This window comes from Scylla paramamosain, chromosome 2, assembly GCF_035594125.1.
Source record: "Scylla paramamosain isolate STU-SP2022 chromosome 2, ASM3559412v1, whole genome shotgun sequence".
Lineage (NCBI taxonomy): Eukaryota > Metazoa > Arthropoda > Malacostraca > Decapoda > Portunidae > Scylla > Scylla paramamosain.
The window spans coordinates 18347745-18370000 of NC_087152.1; the positions used below are offsets into that span (position 1 = coordinate 18347745).

A 22256-nucleotide genomic window follows, 5' to 3' on the forward strand; every position below is an offset into this window, starting at 1 on the left:
CTCCCCCCCTCCAATATTTCACCTGAATTATTGTGTATTTGCAGTGATGAATTATTTAATATGTTACACTGTGTTGCTATACTCAATTGATTACTTCCCATGTGTTTCTTATTTCAGTGAATCAGTTCGAGGCAAGAAATGGTTTTAATGGATGAAAATTTGGTATACACAAGTGCATGTAATGCAGGTCCATACTTTTATTCATGTATAGAAATCCCACTGAACATTTTAATAGTCTACTGAATCTGCTCTGTTGAATTATCACTACAACCTGTAAATAATATAATACGGATATGCAACAATGTAGGCACCAATAAACAGCATCTTTATTCATGAAATCCTTGCCTTCATGAAGCTACCACCACCTCATCTAGTGTAACTCTGGCCGTGCACGTAACAGTAACAAAACAGGCTCCTGTATGACCACACAGAAAATCATCCACACTTCCTTCTGCTATACAACACCACCACTGCTCACATGCATACGAACTTGTGACCACACTAACTGGGCTAAATAATGGATTTTCCTTAGCCTTACTGTCATCATCATTTTAAAGAATGTTCTTGGGAGTGTGGCTGATGATCAAGCAGGTGAGTAGGCCGGCCATCCATCACCTTTTGCCCCATGGCTTTTCCGTAAGAAAAATTTGCCAAACTCAATGTGGTGGCATTGTATCCCACAGCCACAGTAAAGACTATATAGTCTGACCATTTTATCCTGAGTGTTGGGCTTTCTGGAAATTTCCTGGCTTGCGGCACTGCTAAACTGGGCAAATTACCGGATTAGAGCCTAAGTATCACTGATAACCTCTCTCTCTCTCTCTCTCTCTCTCTCTCTCTCTCTCTCTCTCTCTCTCTCTCTCTCTCTCTCTCTCTCTCTCTCTCTCTCTCTCTCTCTCCATTATGAATTTTGTTTAAATGTGATATATTTTCCCTTAAACTATGATCACTCTATTTTTATTCTTTAGTTATGACTTTTCCACACCACCATCAAGATAAGTCAAAGCGGTTTTTTTTTTTTTTCTAGAGAGAGAGAGAGAGAGAGAGAGAGAGAGAGAGAGAGAGAGAGAGAGAGAATTTCCCCAGGAGGCTTAACTGAACTCTGATCATTGACACTGTTGAAAGTTCGTCCAAACTTTCAGCAGTGTCAATGATCAGAGAATTCATGAAGTGATCCACCACTATTTCTTGTCCATCTTCCTCTTGAAGTAGTTCAGCCTGGACAGCAACTTGCATCCAGTTGTGTGCAATGACGTGACTCAGGATTTCCTTCACAAGATGTTTCAAGTCAGCCATTTTAAAGTTGTTCTGCTTGGCAACAAAGGATTTGACCTGAGCCCATATGAGCTCAATGGAGCTGTACTGACAGTGGTAGGGTGGTAACTGGTAACCTCACAATCCTTTGCCCTGCCAAGTCTGAAATACTGTCAATATGATACTTTTTGCCAACTGCAAAATTCTTCATAAACTCATACAGCTCTGCCTTCCTTTCAAGCCACTCCTTCAAGTCCTGCCTTCCTCCATGATGAACTTTGTACTTTTTCTTATTGCATGAGTGGTAGAGAGCATTATCCATGATGATGACAGAATTTGATGCAATACTGGGCTGCAGCTGATTCCTGAACCACTCTTCAAACACTGTGGAATTCATCTGCTTGTGGTAATCACTGTTCTTCGCCTGGAATATCAGTTCTGCATTGTTGATGAAACCAACTCTTGTTCCTGCATGGAGAATTATGAGATGGCCTCCATTTCCTGTCAGCGGTTGTACTCCTATTGTTGCTTCAGATGTGGTGTCAGTCCAACATTTTCCATACTGTGTTTCACCTAGGCCTTGTTCTTGTTGAGGACTTGGGGGGCCTTGCAGGCTGTGGTGCCAGAGCCTCTAGTGCCTCAAAGGTGCTAGCAGCAGGCAAGCTATCTGGTTAGATTCTGGTGAGTTGTCCAGTCTTCTGAAGGAAGACCCTGGTGTGCTTGAGTGTCTTGAAGGCCAGGCTGGGGTCTTGGGAACCACCCAATAGGTCTGGTAGTGATGGCCTGTAGACTTGGAATGATGCCAGTGAGTGGAGGAAGGCGGTGTGGTGGGAGTGATGGCAGGGGCAATGTAGCAGCAGGTGTTCTGAAGTGTCTGGCTGTGTGGGGCACCAGGGGCTTTGAGAGTTATGTCAGGCCTAGCCTGTGCATGTGGGCATTAAGGCAGCTGTGTCCTATCCTGAGTCTGGTGACTGCAGTGTCTAGGACACAGCTGGGTCTACTAATGGTGTCATGTCTCCCATCTGATGCATCCAAGTATCGTGTACTGTAGGGCATTTGTCAGGTGTCTTTCCCAGTGTAAATTACAGTTCTTCTGTAGGTTGGTCAGGTCAGTCTGGTCTGTGAGGTCTATGGGAGAGGGGTGAGTCTCTGCCACTGTTGGCCACAGTGTTGCTCACAATGCTGATTTTGGAAGGGACCCAATGAAGGTGGATGTTGATGTGTGTAGCAGACAGTTGATATATTAAGTGGTGAATTTGTAGGTAAATGGAGTGATGTGACATGGGGGGAAGTGACACTGGATGAGATGGAGGGCCATTAGAGAATCAGTGAAGAGTGACTGGTAACAAACTTGGGGGTCCTCCTTAATGGCGAACAGTTCTGCTGTGAGGATAGAGGCAGTGGCTGGCAACCTTCAGCCAGTGGTAATGAAGAATGACTGTTTGTAAATAGCTGCTCCAACTGAAGGAGTGGAGAGGGAAAGGGATGGGAGGCAAGAGCCATCACTGTATATGTGTAGGGAGTATACAGTGTGTGTAAAAGAGGGGAGAGTTAACCTAGGTCTCATCCAGGTAAACAATGTTCGTCTGTGGACTGTTTCAGATGACACATTACTTGCAAAAATTGGGTATGAGCAGCAGCATTACTTCTCTCCATGAGGAATTTACAGCCATCAAGTTCTCTGTATTTGAACTCAATCTCTTAGAGAATCTTGCGTAGAGATACAGTGCATCCATTGAAGGAAATATTTTCCTTTGTGCAGTGTATGGATCTCCTCCCTTGTGTAGAATCTTAAAACTGTCCTTCTCACCACACATTTGTGTGGTGTGGTCATCAATGATGGTTATGGTTGCAGAGTGCTTCTTTGTTGGCGAGAGGAACACAGGCTGTGCTGGTGACCTCTGTGTCATGCAAGCTTGACTGTAAGATGAACAAATTCTTCTAACTGTTGCTTCACTATGTTGGTGGCTTTTACTGTTCAGGCAACAGCTCTTAAGGGGTCAATTAATGGCCCCCTATTAACCTTTTGTGTGTTGATACAGTATATGAGCAGCAGTACTGAAGCATCTGGGGACAGTCTAATATTGAGATGCATGTTGCTATGAATCACTTATTGGTATAAGTCGAGAAGTGTTTAAGAGGTGTTAATAGACCCTGGCTATGAGAACATCACAAGATGCCTTGTGTCAAAGTTATTAATGGAAAACACTGAGTTATAACTTTGTTTAATAAAAGAAATAAAGATTATTTAGATAATTCTTATTTTGTGTAAAAAAATATCACTCCCAATGTAGAGCAAGTGTGAAATACTGGGGGCATTTTTACAAAGAAAATTTTCAGAAAAAAAAAACCTATGCCAAAGGACATGCAACTCCACACTGCAGCTCTGCCTCTCCTATCCTGCCATGTGGCCTGAGAAACTGCATAGAATGGCATGCCTTACTTGATGATGCCCAAAGCTGTTACCTTATCAGCATATACAGGTGTATAGTGATGAGAACTACAACCATGAATAAGGTTCCTAACTAGCAGAGTGCAACATATCCATGAGATGCAACAACAATGAAATGACTCCCAGGTTCACAAGTTTACTTCGTACTTGGACGTTGGTTGTTTTTGTCTCACAATGGCATTACATTCACAGTTGACAGACACATGATGATCTCCCCTCTCACTCATATTGTAATCCTTTGCTTTAATTATTCCAAAATTATAAGTTATCTACACTTGCATGTTTTTTTTTTACTTTAAAATTTTTTTATTTTTATTTATTTATTTATTTATTTTTTTTTTATGGTGAAACAATGTTGCTGTATATCTTCCAGTACACTTGACAATGCATATAGACTGTGTGGCACTGCCACCCCTGTGTTTTGACATGTGAATCCCCCCAGGCCACACCCTACTGGTCCAGGTCATTTCAGGTCACTCCAGGATTGTGGTGGCAACAGCGCAGACAAGTACAACCAACACCCTGAGTACCAAGTCAGTCTGGATCCACTATAGTAAATAACTTGGTAGTGTCCTGTATCCTCTTGGTAGCAAGTCCTTGTTTAGTGAAGAAAATACTAGAGGTGTCAACTATGACTGTTACTCAACCATCAAAGTAGACAGATAACTTTGTTAGGTGTTAATGTCTCTTAAGAAATTTGTACTAGTAGTAAGATAAGTACTGCAGCCTGTACTTTATAACCCAACACCTTCTCCACTTTACGACTGTCTACGCTACATAGAATTAAATGAAGCAGTTACAGACTATACAGGGTGTCCTACAAGTTAAGGTACATGCTTTAGGATTTGATAGTTCAAGTAATTCTAATTCTAAATCAAAATACTCTATACACATATGTTGTGTTTTGCTTTATTTTGTGAGAAATAAGTTAATAAGTTGTGTGTTGCAGGAACTGCTCACCTGGGTAGGCCTTTGCTGCCTTCCTTCCCTACTCAGCTCACTATGTATTAGAGTGACATCTCATGACATTAAGTGATAATTTTTTGTGTACAATCTAAGCAGTCAAAACCTTACAGGAAATAGTTAGCAAATGACAAATAAAATTTTTGTATGTGTCAGTGAAGAAAATGTACATGTAACACAGCTATACAGTGGTTGTTAAGTGCTACTTTTTAAACATACATGGCAACTCACTGCAACTGTCACGTCACCTCCATCAACACTCAACAGCTGACGTCTTGACACCAAAGTGACAGCCCTCATCAATCAGCTGACTGCCAAAGTGCATCCTTTTGCTACTGTGACAATGCTTTTCACATTCAGTAACACTGAGTATTCAGACATGATATTCATTCTGTGGTGGGAATGCCCGGGCTTCAGCAACAGAATACAGATGCAGATACTTAAACAAAACACCAAGATAGCAGAGTATTCTACAGTGTGTCAGCATCTCTGTGTGAAAGGATGTTTCCTCACTACTTCTGCGGCAGCTGAATGTATTGGAGCAACTCAAGCTGATCATTCAGATTACAATATGAAGTCCCACCATCAGTACAAGAATACAAACACAAATACATAATGGGGCAAAATTCACAGAACATAGCACAATTTGAAATCATTTAAAAAGAACATTATACAATCAAAAGCGACATTTCCAGGAGTGGCAGGAACGCCAGGCAGTCGTTGTGAAGCTGGTGAGTTGCCAAGTATGTTTAAAAAGTAGCACTTAACCATTGTATAGCTGTGTTACATGTACATTTTCTTCACTGACACATACAAAAATGTAATTTGTCATTTGCTGACCATTTCCTGTAAGGCTTTGACTACATAGATTGGACACAAAAAATTATCACTTAATGCTGTGCAGCACCTCTTGAATACATAGCGAGTCAAGGATAGAAGGAAGGAAGCAGAGGCTCATCCACCCCAGGTGAGTGGCTTCCACAACACACAACTTACACATTAATTTCTCCTAAAGTAAAGCAAAACACAGCATATGTGTATAGAGTATTTTTTGACTTAGAATTACTCAAACTATCAAATCCTGAAGCATGTATCTTAACTTGCAGGACACCCTGTATACATTACTTCATAAAAAAATAATTTATTATCACAGATAATATCTTAATATTTCATGAAATCACATTGTAATACTCTTTATCATAGGCCAGTCCTCAATAAGCAAGACAGCATGATACAGCATGATCTATAGGGCCACACAGACCCCAGAATTTCCTGGAACACAAAATACTAGACCGACTGACTGACTACCAACAAATACAAACTACTAATTGTATTTTAATATCATATTACTCTTCAAGAAAGAAATAGACATATCAGTTTTACAAGATAGAGAATCATACTTTTCTACTGGCCTGACTGTGAAAGAATCCTTGAATGCCATATTTTAAAGACAGCTACTTTCTTCCCCTTTAATCCTCCCAACTTATCCTCCATCTCCCTAAGAACGAGTAATAGGCCCCAGAGAGGAGAGATGGTGATTGGAGGGAGATTTTTTTTTTTTTTTTTTTTTTTTTGTGTGTGGGTGTATGTGTGTGTGTGTAGACCAGAACTGGTCTACACATCACATACTTGAGAGTAAACAAGGTCAGATAAAAAAAAATTATTTTCAATACTTTGGTGCACTGTTCCTTGTAATATGTCATGCTACTTGTCTGACAGAAGACCAGTTGTGTGATAAATGTATATCCTGATGAGACTATCAATCATGTATTGATCTATCAATGTACAAAGTTCTATGAATATTCATGACCTTCCATATGGAAAGGTGCAGTTATACTAATATAAATATTTGCTATGCAATACTATATTTTGTACAAGGCATATATAAAAATATTTAGATTTAATTAAAAGTTCCTGAGACACAGGGACACAATAACATTGTACAAACATCCATAATTCCTACAATAAGGGACAAGAAGATTGGAAATCCCCATCATAATCTGTTTATGCAAAACAAGATGGCAAAAGCTTTCATAAACCTTTTTTCTTTTGTCATATGTCCTATTTAATCTTCACAACAAAAATAAATTTACATAAAAGCACATTCACTTTCTATTATCTATCTAACAGTCTGAAGTTTATAAAAATTTAAATATCTCCAGCATTTTTATTTTTATCATCAGTTGTTATTTATTACCTAAATTCACCTTTTAAAGACCAAATCCCTCTGCCACTGTTATCTCTGTGGAAGTCACAAATTTGAGTGAGGAGAGCTTTAAAGAAAGGAGTCTGGCTGGCAGGCAAACGTTCTTGAAATCTGGATATTATTTCCTGAGTGGTAGCTTGCCCATCAATCTCTGCTTGAAATGCTACAAAGTTTCTAATGTCTGCTAAAAGGTCGATGTTTTCCTGTATTTCAGGTTCTAAACTCTCCTCATCCACTGGTGCTGTAGATGGATAATCAGGATCATAATCATCCTCTTCCTCATTCTCCGAATCAAGAGCAATCCCCTTGTTTCTCTGTCGCATGCGGGAGAGCAACTGAGATGATGAAAGGATACCACTTGATCCCACACCTTGTTCATTGCATAGAGGAGTGTTCAGCTTGCTCTCACCACCATCCTTGACATCGGTGTTGTCTTTTATCTCTTCTTCAAATCCTCCACTAAACATAGGAATTTTCTGTTCCTTATGACTTCCATCCTTCATCTTACTACCTCCAACATAACTGACTTCCTTAAATATCTGGCTTTTATTTTTCCCAAATTTAAGTGTGCTTTTTCCAAGAGACAATTGTTTACTTTCAATAGGTTGAGGCCTAAAGCACCGTGCCCGAGAGGCTCTTACAGCCTTCAGAGCCTCCTTGGCCACTCTCTCAGCCTCCCCTTCCACCAGTAGGTAGTCTGGATCACTATTATTCATAATGGCATCATGACTAAGGGCACCATGGATCCCAGATTTTCTGAAGAGTTTTTCAAGAACATATTGGTCCTGAGACTTTGAAAGTTCTTTTTCTTCCATTTCCTCCTCCTCTGTTTTTTTATATTTTCTCTTCTTTGCTAAATATTCAATGCGCATTCCTTCAAACTTTTTCCCCTTTTTATGATGTTCCTTGTGTTTTTCCTTGCTTTTATCTTTGTACTTTTTCTTATGTTTGTTGCTATTCCTAATCTGTTCTGTATTCAAGTCACTATTTATTTCAAACTTGTCTGAGTGCATTTCTTGAGCTTTGTTTCTCTCCCTTTCATAATTTCCTATACTTAATGCCTTAAAAAGTATACTTCCTGAGGGCTTTGATTTTTCTTCAGCTTTTTCCAAACATTTATCAACATTTGCAAGCTTTGTAGATCTCTTTTCCTTTCCTTGGTGATGTGACACCTCTTCACATGACAGTGATAAACTTGTAAAAGTCAAACCTTTTGTACAAGATGTTTCTGTTTCTGCAACAAGTTTCATGTCTGCTATGTTTTCCACAGCACTTGGTTTACTGATTATGAAATCTTTTACTGCAAATGTTCCTGGTTTTTCTTCATCTACATTGTTTTCACTCATCTTCACTTCCATATCATTATTTGGGAGTATATTACTTGAGGTTTTATCATCATCTTTACCTTCCCCTATGAGTGAGGAATCCAAACTTTTATCATCAGTGTTACCTTCTTCTTTGTGTGAGGAGTCTAAATGGATGGAGTCTATGGGTTCATCCTGTAATTTTTTTGTGCTCCCAATCTTTTTGCTGATGAGCTTAGCAAGCTCCTTCATTTTCTCCACTTGGTTAAGACCTACTTGTGCACTATTTTTATCTACATTTTCAACAGACATAGCAATACTTTTCTTTTTTTCATGGCTCTTATTTTGTGTTTTGCTCATTGGATTATTTGTAAATACTCTACCTTTAGGCAAAGAGCTGACTTCCACCTTATCACAAGTTTCTCTATTTCTGTGTGGATCAGTTTTTTTTTTCTCACTTTGCTCACTCTGTTTCTTCTTCACTCCAAGTTTTATTTCTGAACCTGTCCCAGCAAAGATGGCAGATGATTCTGTTTTCTCTTTTTCACCCTCAGTCAGAGAAAAAAGCTCATAAAGATCATTAGTTTTAAAAAATCTTTGCTGTTTAGGATCTTTCAAGACACGATTTGTCAGAAACTGTTTGAAGATTTGTCGATGGTAGATCTTCTCCTCGATTGTACCAGCCATTAGTAGCCTGTTAATAAAAATGTTGCATTAAGAAATGTTTTCAAAACATTCTTAGTAAACAGACAAATGCTTGTTGAAATGTTTATACACATATAAGTCTTATATATGAAGGTATTTGCAAGACTGCCATAAACACTGCTACCCAGTGGACACTTAAAAAGAAGATTAGTAACTAGTAATTCTCAGCTTATATCCACTTCCATGTCATTTACACAGTTACAATGCCTTTCAAAGAAAAAATGGATTGGAAAATGAAGTGAGCCTTGTTTTTACTATTTTATTTCCATGGGTGGGCTTTTCTCCCCAGGATATACAAGAAAAAATCAATCATTCACTAAGGGGTTGGAAACATGAGAAAATGGTTACATTACTGCAGAAAAATGAAAAGCAGCATGAGAGGCAGTATAAAGCAACCTTGGATAGTAGCATGCTTCAATTGTAATAGAATAAAAGAATGATCATAGAGAGCTGGTTTCCAGCCTCTGAGTTATATTACTCGTTACGGTTAATATGGCAATTTGGGAGAAGTAACAGAAGGATTACTCAAAAGTCTCTGAGAGTGGTTTTCAAGTCCTAAACTTGAGGTAATTATACTCACTTTTTCTAACGTTCCATATGCAGAGTTGTGCTATCTATTCAATGAAATGTCACCCTATTTAGTAATGTATGTGTTATGAACACATGCATATAGCAGCCCTACAGGCAAACACATGAGCATGCTATGTGTATATGGTAGCCTCATATGAGTATATATTTGAGTACACATGAGTGCATGTGTGAGTACGTGTGGGTGACTTAGCACTGTCTTTCCCGTTGTTTAGAGGTTGGAGTCATTATCTACAGCACTAATGGAAGGAGCGATGAAACAAACCTATAGCTTGACCTCTGAGCCTCTGGGGTCATGAGGGTGTTTTTTTTATTTTATTTATTTTTTTTTAGGAGGGACACCAGGCAACAAAAATAAAAAATAAAAAGAGCCCACTGAGATGCCAGTCCTTGAACAGGGTCCAAAAATAGTAAAAAATTGAAGGATAAGTGTCTTGAAACTTCCCTCTTGAAGGAATTCAAGTCATAAGACGGTGGAAATACAGAAGCAGGCAGGGAGTTCCAGAGTTTACCAGAGAAAGGGATGAATGAATGAAAATACTGGTTAACTCTTGCATTAGAGAGGTGGACAGAACAGGGGTGAGAGAAAAAAGAAAAGCCTTGTGCAGCAAGGCCGTGGAAGGAAGGGAGGCATGCAGTTAGCAAGATCAGAAGAGCAGTTAGCATAAAAATAGTGGTAGAAGATAGCAAGAGATGCAATAATGTGGCAATGAGAAAGAGGCAACTTTACCACATAAATGTGATCCTCACTATCTCTCTACAGCCTCTTGCGCAACTTCACAACTCCATTTAGTTTAGTTTCCTTATTTTTACACATCCTTTACATTACCCCCCCCCCCCTCTCTCTCTCTCTCTCTCTCTCTCTCTCTCTCTCTCTCTCTCTCTCTCTCTCTCTCTCTCTCTCTCTCTCTCTCTCTCTCTCTCTCTCTCTCTCTCTCTCTCTCTCCTTTGCTTTTCCTCTCTCTCTTCCCTCTATAGCATAACAAACACATTATTCTTCCTTTTGCAATATCAGATCATTCATGATGACAGTTTCTCTACCAAGGAAGAGTGGATTACCAAGCAATCCAATTAATTTGTGAAGACTGAATTTCAAGACTAAAATTTACTTTTGGATTTCAATTCACACTTTTGCCAAGACAGCAAAGAAATAAATGGTATTATTCAACAAGATGCCTCCATGAGAAGAGGTTCTCAACTCTTGTGGAGATGAAAATAAGGATAGGATTTGTATAGATGTAACAAATTTTGCCAGGTTAACACTTTCAGGAACAAAACCAAAAACCCCAACTAGCTGTTGAGATGCAATGCTGGACATTGGACTGAATGACTTATTAATTGTGATAAGGTCTTGAATAACAGATAATTCAATGACTGTAACTCTTTATAAAATACTTTGGTTAAAATTTTCACGTAAGAGCCATTGTCACTGAAGATGGCATAAAAGAACAAGAATGGATGTGCTCAGACTGAATGAAACTTCTTATGTCACCCTGGATGATAAATGAAGTGAGTGTGGCAAATAGGAAGACCTGAAAGGTAAAACAGTACAAAATGGGTTGGATGCAATAGTGGAAAAGGCAAAGAAGGATTTCAAATTCTTCAAGTATGTGAATGAATATAAGTGAAGGATGCAAAAATAATATGTCACATCGAACTAATTAAGCATGCATTTGTTTCTATGTATGCTTCAGTTAAAGATAAGGAAGGTGAATATAAAAGAAATAAATTCAAAATATGGATAAATAAATTTCAAATAGAATCTGTAAAAGGAAGGAAACTGACGAGAGAGCAGGACAGCAGCATGAAAAAAGTGAGAATCATGACCATCTAATGCAAATACTGTATTACTCAACTGTTTTGGGATAAGCAACAGTAGCAAGATGTCAATAATGATGCTGAAAAGTCCATATTTAATGACCTAAAATCAATATTACAGCAAACTTGTCACATAATACATAATGTGCACTGGCATAGTATTGAAGGTACTGACACCATATTGTTCCCACATACAGGGAGGCTCAATTTACACAGCCTTCCTAAAAAAGGAGGAGTCAAAAGATTTTTCATCTCATTTATTCCTCTCATCTAATGGAATGCTTTATCTCATTCATCATCAGTGTTGCATCCCTTATTATTCTATCTATTATTTTTATGGTTAGTGCTCTTTTAAACATGCTGACTGCCTCCTCATTCCCACAGCCTTGCTGTACAAAACTATGTATTTGCTCTCACTTCTGCTCTGTCCAACCAATTAATGAAAGAGTTAACTAGTATCTTCATTCTTTCATCCTTTTTGCTGGTAAGCTGTGGAAAGCTCATTTTATTTCTGTTTTTTTGTCCTGCCCACAAAAGGGATACTTTCAAAAGAAAGTAATGTGATACCTCAGAAACTACACTTATCTTAGTTCTGTTTCTTTTTGGGAGCAGTATTGTGAGTGGGCTTTTTTTATATATATATTTTTTCTTTTTACCCTAGGTACATTATACATATGTATGAGTAGTGCCACAGGAGAATGCTCAACCACACCACAGCTAGCCACTCAACGTGGCGGCTGGTTTTGATGTGGTGTGACGTCACGTGATGTCACAGGTGGCTGGCCAATGGTGCTACCATATTGCCCTGACATAGACAGTACTGAGCCAATGGGTTTTGAGCATTTACCCACCCACCCACCCACAAACATATTAAAGAAGAGAAAAAAATTAGTCAGACACTGTAGAAAATATTTACAAGTAACTGTATTTGGTTTAAAGGAAGAGAAAATAGTAAGCAGAATTCAAAGAGAGGAAAAGGAAAAGAATTTGCTGAATAAGTTACTGAAGAAAGTGATGGGTGAAGACAGTTAAGTAGTAAAGCAAGTCGAAGAGTTCCATAGAATTGGGAAATATGAAGAAGAAAAAATGAGACCCATAACAATAAGGTTTGCGACATAGGTACAACCAGAAGAGGTAATTAATGGGTCTTAGAGGTTGTCTGGAGATGAAGAATATAAGAATGTATGGATAAACAGGGATATGGATGAGACTGAAAGGTTGAAGCAAAAGGAGCTGATAAATGAGGCTAAATAAAAAAAATAATAATAAAAAAAATGAACATCGAATGGAGTAGAAGTTTTTCTGGAGAGTAAGAGATATGAGAATAAAGAAATGGTACATCAAACAGTAAGTAAAGTATGTTATACTAATGTAAATGGATTAATGAATGTCAACAAAAATGGAATTAAATGTGTTATTAAACAGAGCTGCACTGGATGTTGCTGTATTATGTGAAACAAAATGGAAAAATGAATGGGGAACATTGGTGATGATGAATATGATTTATGGATGAAAAACAGAAGTGACAAGGCAGGAGGTGGAGTGATCACTCTGACTAAAAAGTGTCTTAAAGTGGAGAGGGTAATAAAAAGTGGAGAGGAGTCTGAAATTCTACAAGTGATGATTAGAAGTGAAAATGGAAAGGTAATGAATTATGTAGGAGTGTATGTGCCACCTATGACCAATGCTTGGCGAAAAGAAGAGCACGAAGAGATGCTGATAGATGTGTTAAAAGGTCTTGAAAAGATAGTGATGGAAAGTAGTGATATAGTTATTGTTGGTGATTTTAATTGTAAGAAGATAAATTGGGAAACAATGACAACTATTGGAAGTGAGAACTCATGGAGTAATAGACTGTTAAACTGGGCCATTGATGACTCAATGGGTTGATTGTGATACCAGATTTTGTGGAAGTGATAAACCATCAAGACTTGATTTAGTGTTTAACAAGGACATGGAAATTATTGAAACTATACACTATGATAGCCCTCTAGGTAAAAGTGATCATGTGTTGATGGAATTTAAATTTAAAAATGAAAATGTAATCATTGATGAAAATTATAAAGTGAAAAGATTTAAATATAGTAAAGCTGACTTTGAAAAATTAAGAAAATACTTTGTTGCCGTGGACTGGAAAGACTTTGAAGGCGCAGAAGATGTTCGGGAAAAATGGGATGGATATATAAGGATATATGATTCTGCTGTGGAGAAATTTGTACCTAGAGGAGGAGCAAGATGTAGAAAGGGTAAAGAATGGTTTAATACAAAATGCAAAGAGGCTAGAAATTGTAAGCTAAATGCTTGGAATAGATGGAAGAGGAAAATTAAGAGCAGATGTGAGGAATATATCGATGCTAGAAATAAGTAAATTGAGATAATGAGAATGGACAAAAGAAACTATGAAAGAGATATAATAGATAAGTGTATAAATGAACCCAAACTGTTCTTTGGACATATTAATGGGAAGATGAAGAAGAAGGAAGGTGTATCAAGATTGAAAGTTGAAGGAAAAATCTATGAGGATGCACAGGACATGGCAGAGGTTATGAACAACAGTTTCAGATCGGTATTTACTGTGGAAGGGATGTTTGATGCTGGAAGGGATAAGTTGGTGAGGAATATACTAAGTACAGTTCCAGTCAGTTATGAGGAAATACTTAAGATGATGGAAGAACTTGAAGTAAATAAAGCAATTGGTCCAGATGGAGTATCAAACTGGATATTGAAGGAATATAGAGAACAACTGGCTGATAAAATTCAGTCTAGTGGTGACATCACTGTCACAGGGAAGAGTACCAAAAGATTGGAAGAGAGCAAATATTACACCAATATTCAAAGGAGGAAATAAGGAAAACCCACTAAATTATACACCAGTGTCCTTGACTAGTGTTGTAGGAAAACTATGTGAAAGAACAATAAAGGAAAGATGGATGGAACACTTGGAAAGAGAAAAAGTTTTGGCAAATTGTCAATTTGGATTTAGGTGGGGAAGATCATGCTCCATGAACTCCTTTTATTCAAAGGTAGTCGATATTGTACAGGAAAGAGACGGATGGGTGGATGGTGTCTACTTAGACTTGAAGAAAGAAAGCGTTTGACAAAGTACCACACCGAAGATTGCTATGGAAGATAAAAAATTATGGAAAAATTGGAGGAAGACTGCTGGAGTGGATGGAGGATTATCTGGATGATAGAGAGATGAGAAAAGTAATACAAGACCAAAATTCATCTTAGCTAAAAGTAACTAGTGGTGTCCCACAGGGGTCAGTGTTGGGATAAATAATGTTTGTAATATATGTGAATGACATAAATGAAGAAATAGATAGTTATATGAACTTATTTGCAGAAGATGCTAAGCTGATAAGAAGGGTAGAAAATGTAAATGACTGTATGGTACTGCAAGATGATTTAAATAAGATAAATAGGTGGAGTAAATCTTGGCAAATGGAATTCAATTTAAGTAAATGTAAAGTAACGGAGTTTGGTAAAAGTAAGAAAGGAATACATTATCATTTTGGTGTAAAGTTACAGAAATCAAAAGAGGAAGTGGATTTGGGAGTAACAGTTACTGAAAATTTGACTCTGGACAGACACACTGATAAAATTACTGGAGAGACGATGAGTTTGTTAAAAAGAATAAGAATGGCATTCTCATATTTAGATGAAGGAATGATAAAAAAATTTGTTGATTTCCACGATAAGACAAAGATTGGAATATGTGGCAGTGGTGTGGTCTCCTCATATAAAGAGGAATATTATAAAATTTGGAAGAGTACAAAGAGCAGTCACTCAGATGGTTCCAGAGTTGAGTAAGTCAACCTATGAAGAGAGATTAAGAATATTGGAAATTCCTATCCTTGAAAATAGGAGAGAGAGAGAGAGGATTTAATAAACATCTATAGAATGATAAATGGTATGGAAAACGTGAACAAAGGATATTTTATAAATTTAGACACGCAGAGTACAAGGGGACACAGTAAGAAGTTGAGGAAAATTAACTAGAGAAGAGAAGTCAAAAAGTATAGTTTTCTTCACAGAAGTGTGAACAAATGGAATGAACTCAGTGAAGACATTGTCAATACTGTAACTGTCCATGCTTTTAAGACCAAACTGGATAGATATAGAGGCAGGATACTATGAGATTATTCCCCTCCCAAAAACCACAACTAGGTAAATACAAAGATACAGCTCAATCTCACTTCTACCCTTGCTGCATTACACTAGCCTCATGGATCATCATTTTATGTTGTTTATAGCTATTAATTATTAGTGCTGCAGCTATGTCTAGAACCTTATTATATTGTATCTCTTGCTATCTTCTACAGCTATTTTCATGTTAACTGTTCTTCTGATCTTGTTAACTACATACCTCCTCTCCTCCCATAGCCTCAAAGCACAAGATTTTCTTCTTTCTCTCTTTCCTATTCTGTCTATCTTTTTTTTTTTTTTAATGCAAGAGTTAACCAGTATTCTCAAACATTCATCCCTTTCTCTGGTAAACTATGGAACTTCCTGCCTGTTTCTGTATTTCTTCCTTCCTATAACTTGATCTCTTTCGAGATGTAGATTTCAAGACACTTATCAACTGTTTTTTATCATTCTATCTGACATCTCTATGGGAACTGGCATTTAAGAGGGTATGTTTTTAATTAAAAAATTGTACTGCCCTTGGCCCTCTTCCATTAAAAAAAAAAAATAGTACCACAGGAGGAAAACAGTGTTGCACAGGAAAGAATGATAAAGAAATGGGAGACAGAATTATGCTAAGACAAACTTTGCAGAACTTAATAGATTTTATGGAAAAATTAACTGGAAAGAGCTATTTGAAGCAGTGCAAGAAAATATGAGATATTTTTAAGCAAGTATAGAGAGAGGGTGCAACAGTTTGTGCCAAGTTATAAAAGTGAAAATTGGGAAACATGAATGGGTATAATGCCAGATGTGTAGAAGCAAAATAGAAAAAGGACAGAGCATGGATAAAAATGATGAAACAACTGAACAGAAATGCTAGAGAAGAATAAAGAAAGGAAAGGAATGCATATAGTATAATAAAAGAAGAAAGAAACTTTGAAAGTGACTTATTAAGAATATGCAAGGAAGAACCCAAACTCTTCTACAGAGAATGAATGAAACATAAAGATGGCATAAACAAGTTAAAAAGGGAAGGAAGAATTTATGAAACTACTGAGGAGATGAGTGAACTAATGAATGAGAGTTTTCAATCTGTGTTTACAAAGGAAACCAAATTTGTGGCACCGAAAGTGGTATCACAGAATGAGGGAATACAGGAGATACAAGTAAAGAGACAAGAAATCAAGAAACTGCTGGAAGAGCTGAATGTTGGAAAAGCTATGGGACCAGATCAAGTAAATAGATGGATATTAAAAGAACACAGAAAACAGATAGAAGAACCCATATATATAATTAACAGCTCGTTGAAAGAAGAAAAATACTAAGGGAATGGAAAAGAGCTAACAGTACCAATATAAAAAGGGGAAAATAAAATGGAACCATTAAATTATAGACTGGTGTCACTAACAAGTATTGTAAGCAAGCTTTGTGAAATAATAATTAAAAACAGATGGGTGGAATATCTGGAAGATGAAAAGATAATTACAGAAAAGCAATTTGGCTTTAGAAAAGGGAGATCCCGTGTCACATATCTACTGAGCTTTTACACAAAAGTAATTGATGGAGTGCAAGAGAGGGACAGATGGGTTGATGCAGTATACCTGGATCTCAAAAATCATTTATTAAAGTTTCCCACAAAAGCCTTATGTGGAAGCAAGAGAATGGAGGAGGACTAAAGGAAGCAACATTGAGAAGGATGGAAGATTACTTACAAGGGAGGGAAATGAGAACAGTAATCAGAAACACTAATTCAAGTTGCTGCAAAGTGACAAGTGGAGTACCACAAGGATCTGTGTTGGGACCTATTATGTTTCAAATATATGTAAATGATATGACAGAGGATCTAAATAGTTACATAAACCTGTTTGCAGATGATGCAAAAATAGTAAGAATAATAAAGGATGAAAATGATTGCAAGGAGTTACAAAAGGATAATGACAAGATACAAACATGGAGCCAAAGATGGAAACTACAATTTAATGCCAGAAAATGCTACGTGTTGGAAACAGGAAAAGTAGATACCTTCATGGAAGTACAAAATGGGAGGAGAAATAATAATGAAAAATAATGAAGAAAAAGATTTGGGAGTAATGATTCAGAACACGCTATCACCTGAAAGACACATGAACGGGATATTCGACTCTACATTCAGCTTGTTAACAAATATTAATGTGGCGTTTATCTATTTAGATAAAGAAATGAAGAAAATTATAACAAGCAAAATACATCCTAAATTGGAATACACAGCAGTAGTTTGGATTCCACATAGAAAAAAGATATATGAAAACTGGAAAGAATACAGAGGATAGTGACAAAGATGGTACCAGAATTGAAAGTCTTAAGCTATGAAGAAAGACTTCAAGATGGGTTTACCAACACTACAAGAGTGAAGAGAAAGAGATCTGACAACAATGTATAAATAAGTAAACAATATAGAAAGAATAGACAAAGATTACTTGTTACCACAGATGGAGGAGGGGCAGAGATGGACAAGGGGGCATGGGAAGAAAATAAAGAAAAGTGGATGTTCAAGCAACATCAAGAAATGGAGCTTCCCATATAGAACTATTGAAAACTGGAATGATATGAAGGAAGAGGTGGTTGTGGCAAACAGTGTACACACGTTTAAAGAGAAACTGAATAAATATGGTTATAGAGACAAGACAAAATGAGCTTTGGCTTGTGCCCTGTACAATACAGCTAGTAAACACACACACACACACACACACACAGAAGAATACAGGACAGCTAGAAATGATTATGTTAAAATAAGAAGAGAAGAAGAAAGAAATTTTGAAAGAGATGTAGTTGGAAAGTGTAAAGAAGAACCCAAACTTTTCTATAGATATGTAAATGGAAAAATAAAGCATAGAGATACCATTACAAAGCTGAAGAAAAATGGAGAAATTTATGAAACCACACAAGAGATGGCTGAGATACTGAATAAAAGCTTTAAGTCTGTATTTACAAGAGAAACTGTCTTTGCATCACTGGGAGATGAGGAACAACAGAAAGGAATAGAAAACATAAAAATGGAAAGAAAAGAAATTAAAAGACTACTGGAAGAGCTAGATACTAGGAAGGTGATGGGACCAGACGAAGTAAATGGATGGATATTGAAAGAATGTAGAGAGGAATTGGAAGAACCAATATGGGAGATAATTAACAGTTCTTTGAAGAAGGGAAAAGTACCAAAGGAATGGAAGAGAGCAAATATAGTACCATTATACAAAGGAGGTAATAAAATGGAACCACTGAATTACAGACCAGTCTCACTCATGAGTATTGTAAGTAAACTCTGTGAAATAGTCATTAAAAACAGATGGGTGCAATATCTTGAACAAGAAAATATAATAACAGAAAAACAATTCGGTTTCAGGAAAGAGAGATCTTGCGTAACAAACTTACTGAGCTTTTATACAAGAGTAATAGATAAACTACAAGAGAGAGATGGTTGGGTTGATGCAGTCTATTTAGATCTGAAAAAAGCTTTTGATACAGTTCCACATAAAAGTCTCATATGGAAACTGGAACATCAAGGAGGGCTAAAAGGAAAAATACTTAAGTGGATGAAGGATTATCTCCAAGGTAGGGAAATGAGTACAGTAATCAGAGATAATAAATCAAGTTGGTGCGAAGTAACAAGCGGAGTACCACAAGGATCTGTGTTGGCACCTATAATGTTTCAGGTCTATATAAATGACATGACGGTGGGTTTAAATAGCTACATTAACATGTTTGCAGATGATGCAAAATTGATGAAAGTAATAAAGAACCAAGAGGATTGTGAAGAACTACAGAGGGATATTGATAGAATTTATGAATGGAGTAAACGATGGAAATTAGAATTTAATATAAAGAAGTGCCATGTAATGGAGATGGGAAGAAGTAAAAGGAGACCTTCATGGGAGTATAAGATGGAAGGAATCACAATACCAAAGAGAAAAGAAGAAAAAGACTTGGGAGTAATAATTCAAGACATGCTATCACCAGAAAAACACATCAATGGAATATTTGGTTCTACATATAATTTGCTAGCAAATATCAGGGTGGCATTTAATTACCTAGACAAAGAAATGATGAAGAAAATTATAACACACATGATACGCCCCAAACTGGAATACGCAGCAGTGGTATGGTCTCCACACAAGAAGAAAGATATAAGGAAATTGGAAAGGATACAAAGAAAAGCTACGAAAATGATACCTGAATTGGAAGACCTAAGTTACGAGGAAAGACTGGAAGAAATTGGATTACCAACACTGCAAGAAAGAAGGAAAAGAGGAGACCTGATAACAATGTTCAAATTAGTAAATGGCATGGAGAAGACAGACAGAGATGATCTTGTTGTAAAAGTGGAGGAAGGAGATAGACGTAAAAGGGGACATATGAAGAAATTAAAGAAGAGTCATTGTTTGGGAGATATTAAGAAATACAGCTTTCCGCATCGAACGGTTGAAATATGGAATAACTTAAAAGAAGAGGTGGTTGCGGCAAAGAGTGTGCACATGTTTAAAGAGAGATTGGACAAATTCGGGTATGGAGACAGGACTAATTGAGCTTTGGCTCGGACCCTGTACTATACAACTAGGTAAATACACACACAGAAAGAGAGAGAGAGAGAGAGAGAGAGAGAGAGAGAGAGAGAGAGAGAGAGAGAGAGAGAGAGAGAGAGAGAGAGAGAGTGTGCGCATGCACACACACACACACACTAATTCTTTCTTTCCCCTCCTAGATTAGACTTACCTTTAGGATTAATGTTAAGTTTTTCCCCATCCCCTGTGTACATTTTCAGTTTGTCAACTGCCTAAATAATATACCGTTTATTATTATTATTATTATTATTATTATTATTATTATTATTATTATTATTATTATTATTATTATTATTACACACACACACACACCACTCTTCTAGACAGGATGGAATCAAAAGCTTTTCGTCTCATCAGCTCCTCTCCTCTAACTGACTGTCTTCAGCCTCTCATCACTGCAATGCTGCATCTCTAGCTGTCTTCTACTGCTGTTTTCATGCTAGCTGCTCTTCTGATCTTGCTAACTGCATGCCTCCCTTCCTCCCATGGCCTTGCTGCACAAGACTTTATTCTTTCCCTCACCCCTATTCTGTCCACCTCTCCAATACAAGAGTTAACCATTATTCTCAGTTATTCATCCCTTTCTCTGGTAAACTCTGGAACTCCCTGCCTGCTTCTGTATTTCCACCTTCCTATGACTTGAATTCCTTCAAGAGGGAGATTTCAAGACACTTATCCTTCAACTTTGACTACTGCTTTGGACCCTTTTCTGGGATTGGCATCTCAGTGGCCTTTTTTTTTTATTGGATTTTTGTTGCCCTTGGCCAGCATCCCTCCTATAAACAGTTTTAGATGTGATGGTAGTACTGCACAGCCACAGTGCTGCATCATACCAGATGTGAGGACAAAACACACACTCTTTTTAGGGATTTTGGTGAAACTTTCACTGTTGCCTTAGATATAGAGTCTGGCACAAAACTCAAGTTTCCTTTCTGACTGTTCTATTGCTGCTGTAGTAGACGGTCACTGTTCTCCAGAGTTTATTAACTGTGGCATTCCTTAGGATTCTGTCCTGTCACCCACTCTCTTCCTATTAATCAATACTCTTCTAAACCAAACTTATTGTCGTATCCACTCCTACGCTGATGATACCATCCAGTACTTCATGTCTTTTTGTAGATGTCCAACCCTTCGTGAAGTAAACAATTCACGCAAGGAAGCCACAGGACGCCTGACTTCTGACTGGGCCTGTATTCTACAAACCGTCATAGCCAAGTCCATCGGTCATAGCAAAAACAAAATGGCACATTTCAGACATAACTCTGCCATAAACTAATATCGTCATCCATAAACTCCTATTATCAGTCATAAAATGCTACGACAGGATTCACCCTGTCTTACCGCCACTTATGATCGTCAGAAGTCTGTCAGTATCATGACAACATAGCCGGACATACCATAACATGATCCCCAACTGTTTTTTTATTATAAATATAAAAATAAATATTAGTAACCATGAGTTAATATGTCCTTCTTTGAAGCAATAAACTATTATTATAAATAAATGTAGGGAGCAGTATGATCAGTTTTCCTAAACCTTGCCTCATGTGGCCTGCATGTGTCAGGCTGTCAGCCATAACCTCATATATATCATGTTTCTTTTGATTAGATACACTGTCAAACTTCCCCAAAAGTCATAATATGAAGTCAAAACAATTTAAATCCAAGAAAGTAATGTCAAGAACCTATTTCATTTCATAAATTTCAAGTTGACAAATTGTAAGCATGTGTTCTAGCGGCAGACAGTGACTGAGATGTGACTGACGACTTCTGAATGCTATAAGACTGATGGTCATAAATTCTGCTAGTTATGACAGGTAGCTATGGTCAACCATAAGCATTATATACAATATGGGCCCTGATCACTCTAAGATTTCTGATTTGGACAGAGCAAACTTAGAGATGTTCAATGCCTCAAAAACTCAATTCCTCCATCTATCAACTCAACAGAAGTTTCCAGATATCTATCCCTTCTTCTTCAATGACACTGAACTGTCCCCCTTCTCATACACTGAACATCCTCAGTCTGTCCTTCACTTATAATCTGAACTGGAAACTTCCCATCTCATCTCTAGCTAAAACAGCTTCTATGAAGCTAGGCATTCTTTGTTCTCTCTGCCAGTTTTTCTCACCACCTCCAACTACTAATTCTCTACAGGGGCCTTATATGTCTATGTATGGAGTTTGCTTCATGTGTATGTCTGTCTTAGACTGGGTGGAATCAAAAGTTTTATCCCTTT

General features: G+C 37.4%; 1 protein-coding gene and 1 long non-coding RNA gene across 4 annotated transcripts in view; one reads left to right on the plus strand and one right to left on the minus strand.

Annotated features, from left to right (window-relative positions):
• The first annotated feature begins 459 nt into the window (after positions 1-459).
• LOC135111434 (uncharacterized) lies at positions 460-7216 on the plus strand. The gene is made up of 3 exons (XR_010273736.1): positions 460-591; positions 4179-4259; positions 7090-7216. It is a non-coding gene; the product is annotated as an uncharacterized LOC135111434 (long non-coding RNA).
• LOC135111418 (DNA excision repair protein ERCC-6-like) overlaps positions 1032-22256 on the minus strand; it is a 75306-nt gene continuing 54081 nt past the window's right edge. For all 3 annotated transcript variants that reach the window (XM_064024701.1, XM_064024692.1, XM_064024709.1), the window contains exon 14: positions 1032-8873. In XM_064024701.1, coding sequence (XP_063880771.1) covers positions 6863-8873 — 2011 coding nt within the window. In that variant the 3' untranslated portion in view covers positions 1032-6862. The remainder of the gene's footprint in view (positions 8874-22256) is intronic.